This window comes from Acyrthosiphon pisum, chromosome A3 (genome assembly GCF_005508785.2).
Source record: "Acyrthosiphon pisum isolate AL4f chromosome A3, pea_aphid_22Mar2018_4r6ur, whole genome shotgun sequence".
NCBI lineage: Eukaryota > Metazoa > Arthropoda > Insecta > Hemiptera > Aphididae > Acyrthosiphon > Acyrthosiphon pisum.
In genome coordinates, this window is record NC_042496.1 from 12427239 (window position 1) to 12442369 (window position 15131).

General features: G+C 31.7%; 1 protein-coding gene across 3 annotated transcripts in view; it reads right to left on the reverse strand.

Annotated features, from left to right (window-relative positions):
* LOC100162767 (discoidin domain-containing receptor tyrosine kinase B) overlaps window positions 1-15131 on the reverse strand; it is a 134919-nt gene that overhangs the window by 17608 nt on the left and 102180 nt on the right. For all 3 annotated transcript variants that reach the window (XM_016808569.2, XM_003247965.4, XM_008189990.3), the window contains exons 5-8: window positions 14261-14492; window positions 2017-2164; window positions 1708-1884; window positions 356-489 (exon numbers count right to left, since the gene is read on the reverse strand). In XM_016808569.2, the coding sequence (XP_016664058.1) occupies window positions 356-489; window positions 1708-1884; window positions 2017-2164; window positions 14261-14492 (691 nt within the window). The remainder of the gene's footprint in view (window positions 1-355; window positions 490-1707; window positions 1885-2016; window positions 2165-14260; window positions 14493-15131) is intronic.

The following is a 15131-nucleotide window of genomic DNA, read 5'->3' on the forward strand; positions in this document are numbered from 1 at the left end:
TTTTCTAATATAATTTCACCATGTCATTATTATCATTATTAATAATTTCGAGACGCAATTTGCATTCGTTTGCAGATTTCACTCTCTCCCCACCACCTTAGCATAGTATATACCAACTGCAGTCTCCGGGGAGATTGTGAGTTTATAATCGGATTTTTGAATTCGTTTCCACTTTGGGGTTAGACAACGTCGAATAATAATTGTGTTACCGCTGTGGCATACAAGGGCGCTTTTTAATGGGTTCGATTAGACATCAGCAAATACGACATTCTTTAGAAGAATAAATTATTGTTGCATATAACGCCGTAATAAAACTGTTTTTAAATTATTTTGTAAACGAGGAGTACGTTATTACCTGTACATCTTTTTGAAACTGGTTGTTACAATATATATGAACCCCGGTGAACTCTCGGACCTTGTCGAATTCAAATTTGATCTCGATCGCTTGACCATTTCTCGTATCATTTCTCCAACCAACCCATCCTTGACCTGAAAGAGTTATATCCATTAGAAATGTGTGTAAAATTTATATTAGTAATATTATAATATAAATTGATTAATAAAATCAAAAATAAATTAAATTCAACTAAAATAATACCACGATCGTGTTGTTAAATTAATATATTGTTATGATCTCATTTGATACTATTATAATATGTATGTATTTCAACATGACATTATAATGTTACGCTGAAAATGTATTATGATATAATATTATCATAGTAAGTAGGTAGGTAACTATATCATGAATAATATTTTATTGTATAGATCAAAACAATTTCATAATTCCATAATTTTCTGAATGAAAAAAAATATGAAATATTACATAAAATAAGGTCGACAGGGAATGGGCGGTAAATATATAACATTATTGCGATTAGCCAAATCGTTTGGGTATATGAATCGGAAAAATCAACGTTTTACCCTCTCATATAATTTGAAAATAAAGTGATCGTTTACCACGGTCCATTAGGTTATTATATGGTGGACACGGGCATTGTTGAAAAAAAAAAAATTGGAATAAAAAACTATTTCTACCACGCAGATCTAGAGTAAGTGGTCGTCTCTCTTTTCCTCCAAAAAAGCTTTTATTGAATTATTCATGAAAACTAGAAATACGCAACGAACATAACGATTGTGGTTTATGGAATGTTTACACCGACTTCGAAAAAACTTGTCCCATGAATATATTTTAGTTTTGAAAACTTGGTATATAATATGGGCGAATAAGTAGTTTATTATACATTAGTTTGAACTGTGATGTAATGTCGAACGCCAAATTCATTCAATGATAAATTATAAACCATTTATATATAAATATAGGTACATTCAATTTTATTTTTGAACTAGGAGATATATTATAATAGTAAATATGTATTATTAGATATTGTTTTTTACTTTAGTTTATTTTTTCAAGTAAGCATAATATAGGTTAATATTAATATTGTTTTCCATTTTCCCTTCCAAGTGAAATACTACGTTAAAATGAAATAATAGGAATTGCGTTAACAGAAAATAATTTCTAATATTTTTATATAAATACTATATATTATATTTTATACTATATTGTATACTATATTTAATTTAATATCTATAATATTTATTTTTTTCTTCTTGTCTACTATTTATCTACCTACCTATACTTACTCCTGTTTTTTTAGTAAACGATAATTATCATAATATAAAAAACAATGGTAAGGCACTTACCTCTTTCGGTGTCATAATATCCCATTCTAAAGTTATCGAGTCCAACTTTGCCATCGGTCAGTTGGCCAAGACCTCTTTGCAATTCATCGTCCCAATACCCGTCGTACGTGGAATCGTAAAACTCCCATTCCGGGCTGCGTTTATCACCTTGCGGCATCGAGTAACTAAGAATGCCATCTGAACACAACACGTACCACATTATACGGATTATTATCGATTTGAATAATAATAATGATATAATATGAAAATTAAAAATGTCCTTCATACGAACAATTTATTCGAGAACAACAATATATTAACACTACTAACCTGTCCACGGACATCCGTAGAGCTCGACTCGCATGCACACCTGTCGGGTGTGGTAGCTGTGCGGCAAGAATCTAATTTTCGACGCCCAAATCGGAGGATTCAGTTCTTGTTTGTGTTCTAAGTACGTGTTGATGTTACCGATCAGTATCTGTAAATAATACAAATTACGTTAAATCACAACCGTATATTATCTTATAATGACTTTCAGTAGGTGGGTGTAAATTCAAATCGAACAATCCGGTGAGCGAGGAAAAAAGCGTTCACCGTATTATAGTCTATAATATCAAATAACATATTATTCTTGTTTAACGTTTGTTAATAGGTACTACAAATATGGTCGATACCACAATAATACACACGACGATCATTCGAGTATATATATAGTGAACATTGCGTCGTTTAAATCGCAGCGAAAACGTATTGATATGAAATCGAAAAATAAAGTTCAAATACGTCGAGAAAGAGGGAATACACGTGTAGGTATGTATCGGAATTATTAATGTTTTACGTATAGCGGAGGTTTTCTGTACAAAATTACAAAACACAATAATATATAATATCGGCTTTTGTGTCTCCTTTCAACCGAGGTGTTGTAAATCCGTAGATATGAAACACACAGCGAATTGTACCTCAGAGAAGTTGTAGATGACCGCACGGGAAATTATCACGCGCCATAATCAATAATTGCGTTGGGAACCCATATTTTTCTCGAACGTGATTATTTTTGTCTACCAGACGAGGAACGTCGGACCGCGTGTTTGTTTGCCCATCGACCAATGTCAATTATTACTATCGCGTAGGTATGTAAAATATTGACCAGCAACATGGCTTTAGCTCGTTTATATTATGATTGATTCAACCGTTGATTATAGGTAGATTCGTCTAAGAATTTATAATCATATAAATTATATACTCTTTCTAAACTCTAACAAGGCCCTAATAAGTATTGTAAAGCCAAAAACATATTATTCCGCATATGGTTTTTTTAACAGATAAACATTTCGGATGAAAATAATTATTGGTGAGAATATGATTTCATCGCAACGAAATTACACGACTGAAAACTTGAGATAATAACCGTACGAATATTTAACGTAGGCCAGTGTTAAGACAAACGATAGTATTTTCGAAATAAATACTAAATAATTGTAATTAATCATCGTCAAAATATAATATACCTAAACCGTTAAACATCTTCACAAAAGTGGAATTCCACAATCCGTTATAGTGTTCCTATAATATATAATGTTTATGCATGCAAACCATTTGATAACTGTAATTATATTATTAATTTTTTTAACTGCACACACATAAAAATAAATCAGCAGACTTCAACCGCTATAGTTTGCGATAAACGATTCTACCTATCATAATATTATATATTATAATACAGAATTATTATTATAAATCACGATCGTAATATAAAATGTATTTAGTTCAAGCACTCGCATGTAAATTATACACGTTAATGTGAACGAAATAAAAAACGCATTTCACACTTTCGGGATTGTTTGTAGTTGTCCTCGTATATTTGTACATATATAATAAATGTTGTGTACGATAGCTGTAAAGAGACGTCCCGAAGTGTGTCTAAAAAGAAGTCGAAACGAGTTTTTTCTTCTTTTGAACTCTGTATAATGTGTACACACAGACCTCTAGGCGACGGGACAATACGTACTCACAATAGACACATTTCACTCGAGTAGGTATCGCGCGCGTGTAGTACCGGACCTAATACACATTTTTAGCGAATGACAGTACTATATACTATAAGTGTATAATACTGCAGGGCGTCTCGCATGATCGAAATTTGACCTATATATTGTATCTATAACATAATATAGCCGTTAATGATTATTTTTTCAGATAATCTCTTCGTTTACAAAATTACTAATAATGTCGATATTATTTACTTTGGCCTGCCGATCATAATATCATAAGATTTTTATACGCACCGACTTTAACAATTCTTTTTCGTCAACCTAGCCCCGCCACCGCCTCGACGAAATTAATACTATGTTACTTTACTATAAGACGTATGCACACACTATAATTTACTACACAGACACACTGTATTATAATAATATGTATTGTTACGACGTGCGTAGTGCGCGTAGAATCTGCGACGACGACGACGACGACAACGACAACGACGGCGGCGGATTGTTTATTAAACGAGAGTACATCTGTTACACAGTTTTGTATTTCGCTACAGTGATTTATTACATAAAATATCATAATGTACAACCGTTCGCTGGCAGCAAAAGCTCGACACCGCAGCAGCCATACGGCAGTATATAGATATATGCCGACTATAGAGCTACACGCCTTTCTCCCCGTGCTCGCTCTGACGTCCTCTTCGTCTTCTCACACCCCGCACCGCCCCCCCTACCAAACCATCGTAATAATAATAATAATGATTACTGGGCTTTATGAATCATTCTCGTGGCGTTGCTCGATCTCTCTTCAATATGCGCGCGGAACGGGAAATACAGAGCGCGGCAATAAAACACGATAAAATTAGCCCGGAGAGAGTTTCCTCGTCACCAGATGTTACTCGCATGATTTAGAAGCCAGAGGCCCTTTTAATATATATATATATATATATATATATATATATAACGTATATTCGGTGGAGGCTGCAGTATCCGTCTTTCGCAGACGCTCGAGGTTCGCGACGTCTTCTCGGCCGCGGGACGTATATCAAAGCTTTATAATAATATATATATTATATATGTTTAATATATTATGTGGGTAATTTACGGTGGTCAAAAGCCAATTTTAGATGAAAACGATCGTGAATATAACCCTATAGGTGAATTTACTACTAGAAAAATGTAATATTTTCATTCAATTTTAAATCTACGACACGATTATTTGGTAATTAAAAAGTCCTACTAAATTTATATTACACGCTAATACACGGCGTTTTTTGTTATTCCTCGATGAATTGCATTACAATTCAAATCGATGGTATTAAATTAATAATATTATTTTTGGATCTCGCAGCAAACTCATGTGTAAGGGACGACGAAAAAATCCTTTTTTTGTGGCCCAGAGAAGATGGCCAAAAATTGATCCTAGCTGTAGTAAAAACCTGTGTTCATTAGGTATACGGGTTTGACAAAAAAAAAATGTTGCAAAGCAGTATACCATATCAGTATGTGTGGGGCAGCATGTATTTGTGGACGCGGTGACGCGGAGGGAGGCTGTAGGTCGTGACGTTCTCACGATGTTCATCTCTCTCTCTTAGTATCCGAGCGTTTTAATTGGGACGAAAAGCCGAAAACAAATAATGAATATATTGTGCTGAACTCGACTATCATAGGGGTCAGGTAATTTAATAATAACAAGCACGTATCTCGAAGACTTATCGGCCGGGGGTAGGAGGGGCGAGGGACGCATGGAACTTTTAACGGGTTAATTGGTTTATACATAATACGCACCAGTGCATCACAAACAGAGTTATGTAGGTATTACTGCGATAAGAGTAAGATACATTTTCAGAATCTGATTCTTCGTGTTCATAACCACATGGACAGAAATTGCAAGCTAGTTTATTGTTGCAGGGATATATCCGCAGAAACTATAAGTCCCTAAAAATATTTTGATTGCATCTCTTCTTATAGTATCCCACATCGTTATAAATAACAATGAAAGTATGCAAGTATACTTCCAGATTTCACACATAAAAAAAACATTTATTATAGTTATAGTTAAACAGACGTTTATCAATTAGTCAGTCCATATATAATAATATAAGGATAAGGAGATGCCTTGAGCTATCGATGACGAATGATGTATATTGTAAAATTAGGTTTTTGGTTATGAATACTACATAGGTTTTTAAATTTTTAGTCTTAAGAATTATTATGACTCGATAGTCGGTATAATTTCATTTGTAAAAATAATCGACTATATTTAAAAAATTATATTTATTTCGAAATATTGAACCCATGGTTTTCTAGATATAGAAAGTAACTTATTCTTGTTCACTTGACAACATAACATTATCAAATAATTTGATCGAAATATTAATATACGCGTTTCACCTCTAATGGAAAAGAAAGAAATCGAATTTCGACGTATTTTGAATTTAAATTTTTTGGCGTGAACAAGATATTTTAAACATGATATAAATTTAAAAGATTTAAAAAAATAATAATTATTATTATGACGATAACGTATTATTATTATTATAGTATGATTACAGGTTGAAAATGCACGTTTAGAGTTGTGCATTTTTATTACACCACTATAAAACATCGCGTACCGTTATTATGTTATTTATTATTAAAATAATAGTTAATATACCCAAAATTGGCTCGTGTATCATGATAAACATTGTATAATATTGTATTTGCACAAAGAATGAAAATAAGGTGAACATCCAACATACAACATCGATTCAACAACATAGATTTTTACACTCTTAAAGTATGAGTTTTGAAAAGTCCCGAGGCTCAGAACTAACTAAGGTCAAAGACGAATCGATGTTTATTCCACAACAGTTGTAATAGGTACTATGTTTATGCCTATGGCTGTGTGTATAAAATATAATAATTATGATGATGACGTTACGTCTTATACTACACGACGTATATGTGCTAGCCGTTATACTTCATAATAATAATATATAGTTATATAATATACAAATAAACGAATAGGTGTCTGCAGTTATTCCGTATAGCTGTGAGGTATAACTCATTAAAATCAAAAATCAAACATCAGATAATTGGAATATCGGTATTTGAAAGTTCTGTGCACACAGTAGGTACTTACTATGTATAAGTACGTTTATAATATATGCAATTATATGTATATAATAATATTATGGTATTTCGGCGGTCGTCGTGAAAAGAGTAGGTATAATATTATATGTACCACAGAATATAATAATAATACTGTTCTGCGTAGATACGAAACGAATGTATTACGCTATACATATTATATTTTTACGGCGATGATTAAAATCGTCGGCGACACCGAACAACACCATAACGACTGTCAGCAACCGACTGAATCCACCGTACTGCGATCTGCGAGTATAATATATAGGTATACTCGTATTACAATCATAGTATATATACCTACCGATCGTAATGATTATTTTTTACCGTGAGTATATAATAATATTTCGTTTTGCTTATCTACCGCCGATCACGCGCCAAATAATAATAACACGACTACTAATCGGTTGAGGTTAAACGAGTGGGCTCGAATAAATTGGCCGCGACTCGAGAAATGTACGAACGGATTCTGTGTTTGTGTGAGAGAGAGACAGCAAGAGTGTGTAATATAGCAGTACTTGTTATAATATATATGTATACATGTTCTCGTATAGAATTGGGATAAAATATTTAATTGTATACAGAGATACGATCGATAATATAATAATAATTAACATCGGATGTGTAACACCTATAACACGATAAACATAAAAAAAAAATAACAACACCAACGTTCCGTCAATGCGCGACCGGGATCAGTGAGAGGAATATCGACAAATTTAATAATAATATATGGTGTTATATCGGACCGATTTCGTAATGGGAAATTTAACACAATATTCGTCGCAGCGACGTTTTGTACGTGGACACGACCACACGGGTCATTCGTAGTCCCGTACTCATTCCTCGTTTCCTGCAGTATAATGTAATATATTATGTACAATAATAATGTAATACGTGGTACATCATAATAATAGCCCACAATGTACTTATGTACCTATATAGGTATTATGCCAAAAAAATAACAAATGTAGAGAATATTTTGGTAACAGAACTTCGGGTGTACTTAGACATTTTGAAGCTTGTTATAAACAGGTAACTTAGATTCACATTCACAGCAGATATAAGGTTGTGTATGGTTATAGGTAACTATAATGAATAGGTGCACTGCGTCACAATATATTAATGTATTTCACATAAAATATACTACCTATCGATTATATATAATATGATCTATTCCAACGGAAAACTGCAACCGAATGGAAGGAGATTTATCGTAAGGACAGCGTATTTGATAATAATGGTACTCGCATGTGCAGATTCATTTCGTGTCCATACTAACACTTAAGTCGATTTTTGTGAGTTTTTAACCTTAGTACAATAGATATTTTTCATAAAATTTTTTTGATTCTCTAGATAATTAATTATTTAAGGTATGTATACAATATAATATGTTTTCATATTTTCATAATCTGAATAGTCAACATGATGCATACACATATTATCGAATATTGAACCAATATTATATCATTTATGAGCATTTAAACTAATATGGGCAAGAAAGTTCAGAAAAATATTGCAGGGTGGGTTTATCCATGATGCTTCATTTAACATTGTCGTTTGTAGTTATTTATATATTATGTATATGTATCAATTAAGTACTAAATTGACCCATAAAATTATTATGTCCTTGATTAAATAATTACTTGGCTTACAGCTTCAGAATACTAAACACATAATTTAATACATGAGATAAGCACGATATATATTTTTTTATCAACATAATCATATCTCCACGAACGATACATTGCTGGTAGGTGCGTGTATATAAATGAAGCATCGTATCTACCTACGCTGGTTTCTTTATTATTTACACTGATCACTAGATCTGAGTTTGCATGTTTAGACACACGCGCGTATAATATTGTATAACCACCGGAACAACTTATTATTATTATTTTTAATTAAAATAATCATTGTTAATTACCACGATAGTTGCTGTTGTACACTTTGTACACGTTGCGAAAGAATAAGGGCGTTGTAATACCGTTTTGATTTCTATATTACGCCACCACGTATATTATACAAAGTCGTTGTTAATTTGATAAAAAAAATCCGATATGATATTGTAAAACCAAAATGTGATTTTGTAATATTTTTTAGTACAAAATAAGGATTTTGAATATCTTTTCGTGTACGCATCGCAAAATAAAAATTGAGCGACTTCCTATGTACACGCGTACCTGCGTATATAGAACCACACACGAGGATTAACATAATTGTTTCTCGAGGGTGAAAAAAAAAATCATTATAAAATGTTTGTATTATATTTTTTTCACGTTGCATGCATTCTACACTCGGAAAGGTTTCGTAATTTATTCCTATTTTCATATTTTGTAACAGTAGGTAGCTGGTAGGTATACAATACACGAAGAATGGCGAATGACACACACGTATACTGCGCGCTATAATTGTTAGCTTATCAACCTAACGAAAATCGGTGGCAGTATAATAATAAACTTTACTATGTTTTTCCTCTTATTTACTTACCAACCTCGTTATAAATAATGGTTTGTACCTACTTGAAAAGTTGAACTTAAAAATATTAAATATAAAAAAAGAAACATGAAAGTTTCAAGTGGAAAACCGTGCATCCACGCAAATACAAACACGAAGGGAAATATTAATAACTTACAACTCCGGGTAAAGGAAAGTTTACTTGAAGTTTAATTAATCACATTGCTGAATGTGAACAAAATAAAAAGGTACGCCTCTTTGAGTATTTAATTATTTTACGTATTTTTTTCGTCTAAACATTAATTACGATTTCATTGAAAACCCAAGCGATATTATTTTTGTACAAAATGTTAAATCATAGCGATATATTATTGAAAAATATCGCAAGGGGAAAAATCCATTAATGTTTCTGTTTGTTATTATACAATCGACGGTGTTTGTCATTATATCAACGAAAAAGAAAATAATATCGCAAGAAAGAAATATATTAAATGAATAACGGAAAAAGAAAAAAAAATCGTGGAGCGTTATTAAAAAAATAAATCAAAATAAACTTATTTTTTGTTTTTATTTTGTTAAATGCTTAAATACATTATTAAAATAAAATATAACTATTTTAATTAAACAATTAGAAAAAATGAAACACGCAATGTAATAAATAACAAAATTATTCGTTAAAGTTTATATTAGGAAAATAAAAAAATATTAGCATGGAAAACATAAATTTTGTTCAATGGATGAAAAAATTCGGTATCAAAAATTTGCTTTGAACCGAACTCGAAACATATGTGAGTAATTATGAGAAACATTGAAAAAAAAACTTGTTGCGTTTAATGAAAAAATAGTAGAACAAGACTTTACAAATTCCATTATGATAATTAGACATTGTTTTAATCGTTATACGGACAAAACACTACAACAAAACAATTGCAATAATAATAATCTGTGTAATTCCATATTTGTTTTTTTCTTTGCAGCATTGTTCATATGCCTACCTAACCATGTTCCGCGGGTTTAACGTACCGCCATTTAACAGCCCGTTTTATTTGATTCACCGGTAATGTACGAGTCGCGTGTTATTAAACTGCCCCCTTCTCCCCCGGTGTACGGATAAAATCGCGAGGAAAACGGAGTAGAAAAAATAGCAAATTAATTTCGGGCAGATCACGTGCAGTGTCCTATACACGTCTGTATACACAAACGGCCGTATAAGCTTCCCTATAGTCCTTATACTAGTAACTCCTTCCCCCTTCTAACTCTGTGGTATACCATCTTACGACTCATAAATTAGGACCACGTACTCATGTGGTAACTGGCAAATAAAGACTTGCTTACAAGCCGTTTACGAATAAACAAACAGTGTAAAATATTGTACTATGCGCGTAGACCGCGGTGGCGACAGGTCGCCAGAGTGTGCATAACGTATATGCGGCATTGGCGGCCCCCCCGTGTCATTAATCTCTGCGAAAGGTTGTTAGCCGTTGTGTCGTGTCGAAGGGAAATACGAAAAAAAAATATAAATTATATAAAAGCGATCCACTCGATCAGAAAAGAATACTGGGGGGCTCGTAGATTATATACACATACATATTATAATCATACCAGCTAGTCTACGTATTGACGAGAGCCCGTGCGGCGACCACACATGCCATAAAACACACACACACAAGCGCGCATACAAGAGTAATGATTTCGTTGATCTCTTTAACCCGACGACGATACACTTGTGTTGTACTACTATTATCCTACTACTACTACTACTACTATTATACCTACTACAGTGTAATGGGTGGGCATGTGTGTGTGTGTGTGTGTGTAGTCGGCGAGGTATATTATATTATATTATACCTATTGATCGACGGGCATTCACGCACGCACAAAAGTTGCGATTGTGAATACCTACTCAATCATTTACACACTCCGCCCCCGCTCGTCCACACGTCATAAGGCGAAACGCTGAATTTTGTTTTTAGAACCGTTCCCTATATACGGGCGCTGTTTTAATTTTACATTTAATATGGTATCTACCTATACGATTTGGATATACGAATTAAAACGTCTATCGATCACATCAACCATATTAATACCACAGAATATGAATGACTCGTGATGTACAGATCAACGAAAAGAGCTTCACTGATACAATATAATATTAGATAGAAAATAAGAGCAAAACAAATGTTTATCGTGACGAGATATTACAATAGCATTGGAGATTAGGTTTCAGTACTTTGTTTATTGTGAAGATATTGTTGTTGCAGGTGTTCTTGACAAAATTATAATAAATACTTAAGTTTGTTGTGTTTAAATTATAATGTTCTTCAGAATATTAAAAGATCATAGGAATTAAAAACCAACAATTTGAAATTGTTGATTAACATTGTTAGAATGTAAGTTATTTAATTTGATTTTTGGAAAATAAAATAATAACAATTAACAAGTTGAAACTCTATACAACAAGCCACATGGAAAATATACAAACTCATAAACTTGGTCGAAATCTTTTTGCTGTTTTCCTTTTATCCATAGGTAAACTGGATCCATGAAATGTAAGTGCCACAAAACAGAGCATGCAAATGTTCACTAGGTATACCTATTTCTTATATTCCCAAATTACTCGGTGATTTGAATAAAAATGCAATCGACACAGGTATTTAAAATGTATAATTACAATTATGGTTTTTAAACATGTTACACGATAGTTAATAATAGTTAAAGCATTATAATTGTAAATAAAATTAGAATATAAAATGTAAGTCCAAACACAAATTAATTACAAAATACGGAAACATTAATTAAACAATATTTTAATTACGTACATGTACCTACCGAAATGAGTGTATACTGCATAGGAATATAGAAACAATTTAACGTTTAACGTTTCAAAACACTTTGAGTATGAATAACTGGCTCAAAGTCACCAAGGTATTTGTGTCCAGTGAAATGGACGAAATTTAATATTAGGCGCATTCCCATATTCTGACGTCACAAAGAAGATTTTTGAAAAAAAAATGCAATTGTCATAATAGAATATTATGCATTTCCAACTTAAACTTGAATGCATAATTATTTATGCTAAAAGAAGTATCCACAGTAAAAAAAAAAATAAGTACCTATATTTGGTAATATATTTTACAATGGTTTTTTTTTGTCTTCAATACTACTTAGTAGTTATTAGTACAGTTCAGTTACGTACTATAATATTTGTTTATAAGATAAAAATATATTTTTACACTGACTGTTGGAATATCATAAACGATTGCAAGTTCAAATAAGTAGCTAATTATAATATGCTCATAATTATGCACACATATATAGAGTGGTCTTATTCGTTCTTTACGTAGTTACTGGTTATAAGTTATACACAGAAATAAATTGGATTGATCGTATGGGTCATCTCGTGGGGAGCATTATAATTTATAATAAATACAGAGTGCTGTCGTAATGCGTCCGTATAATATATCATATTGCATGGTGTATACATCCTATATAATATATGCATACACAGTGGTACATGAATATTATATATAAAATATAATATTAAAATTGGTTAATGCTAAATATTCGTGAGCAAAAATGTAACTTGTAACTGTTGGAGTGCGTGAGATATGTTTAATTTTCGAAAATACTCGGTTAACAAGGTCCGTTAATTAATCGCGACGGATATAATCAAATTAGACCCACCAAAATGAATTTCCCTCGAGAAATCACTTGACGGTGAAATACCCATATGTCAATACCTATATACATATATTATTTAGTTTCTATATTATTATGATATAGTTTATACGTTATATAATGTATTTAGGTACATAACGTAATACACACACTTAACCGTCGCATTAACGACCTACAAATAATAAATAAATATCATATCAGGGGATTCTTTTAAATTATTCATAATGTTATAATATTATAGTCTGTAGGGTTTATTCAATATTGTTTGAGGACATTCTTTATCATTGTTTGTTTAGTATATTTATTGTAAGACTTATGTATATATATTTAAAATGTATAGGGATATTAACTCGGTAATGCTGCAATAGCTCGGAAATATTATAGAAGAGAAAAAACCTTACCGTTACATAAACTTTGTATACTTGTGACTATATAGCAGGGAAGGATATATAGTTTATAACGTCTTTTGTTGTATGTATAAAAAAAAGCCCACGGTTGAGTTGTTTCAGGGGAGATTTTTATATTGTTTTCGTGCTATATTTCAAAAGATAATGGCCTCTAAAATCAACAGCTCCGTTAAGTTTCATTGTGAATCAGCGTTTAATGTCAGACATTATTTTAATTACATTGATAAATAATATTTAAGTCTGGAAAAACGTACTTAGACGAAAACTGTAAAAGGGTAATAATATTATAGAATCTTCTCATTTACAACACTCTGACCACTAATTGTTATTAATTTTTGTAACAGTAATTTGGCTTATTTTACACGATATAAGTATACCTACTTACAAAAAAAAAAAAACATTCCAACGGGTGCCAATTGATAGGTGACATATATTATGCTATCAGGCCTTCTACTTAGAAATTAGATAATAATTCTTAAGTTGTCTATGAAGTTAAAACAATTGTATTAATAGTGTTGATATTTTGTCAACCAATGCAACCATACAAGTATAGTGTGGCTAAAGTTTAGTTTAGCTAACCAATAGTTATTTATGCCATCTTAAAAATCTGATGATCCATGATAAATATAAATCTTAACGACTTTTTTATCAATCAAAGATTTAATAAGTAGGTATGTATATAAAATCGTTACAAAATAAAAATAAATAAAGCATCAAATCTCATTAGCCGTCAAATTAGGAAATATTGAATTATATTAAATAATATATATATTGTATACCTACTATTAATTGAAAGATATTTTTCGTCTTAAGTCTAAATATATAATATTATAATCTATATGTATTCATATAAGTAATACCTAAATGCGTATACTTTTGTTTAATTGTTATGCAGTATATTTTTTTATTCACCTCCTGTCCAGTAATGTTTCTGTATCGGACCCATTTTCCAAGCTTTGGTCTCCAGTAGTCAATCAGAAATGCTTCGGTGAACTCTTGACCTTGTCCATTGCCAAACCTGCCTTGAGTCTCCACTGACGTGATCACTCTTACCACGTGTAAATTGACTTCAAGCCATTCGGTGGGTTCCCTAGTGACCGGCTCTTTTGGACACCAAGCACCCCCTTCTCTTTCTGTGCGTACCCTGAAACGAAAAATATTAAACTTTACATTTTGCGATCGTTAAAATGTGACCTAGTTTGTGCTAAAAATAAAAAAAAACAGAGGCTGAAAATGTCAAAAGGATTTCTGCCGTATCGGTAAAAAGTCAACTGCTGACATTATAATCCATTTCATCGTTTTATGACAGCTGAGCTACAAAAAAAAAAAAATCCTACCCCGTTATTATTGGCCTTATTGTTTGGAGCTAAAAGTTGTACGTGACCAACATGTAAATTTCTAAGGGTCAAATTATATGTATACGTACATATATATTTATATATATTATACATTATTATATATATATATATATATATATATATATATATATATATATCAGTATAAAACAAATGTATTTCGGTACAAAATGTGTGCGTGCTGAACTTTTCGAAAAACGTGGCAAATTATGAATACTAATTTATTGTTATATTATTACTTTTAAACACGGTGTTAAATCATAGAGCTCACGATCTTGGTGAAAATAAAACTTTGTGCTATATTATAATACATACCTGTACATTTAATTCAAACCTAATCAATTTACGTGTAATACGCCTAATGACCTGACCTAATCGAAAACTCAATCACAAATTTGAGGCCTGGTGGAAAAATATTTTAGTGAACC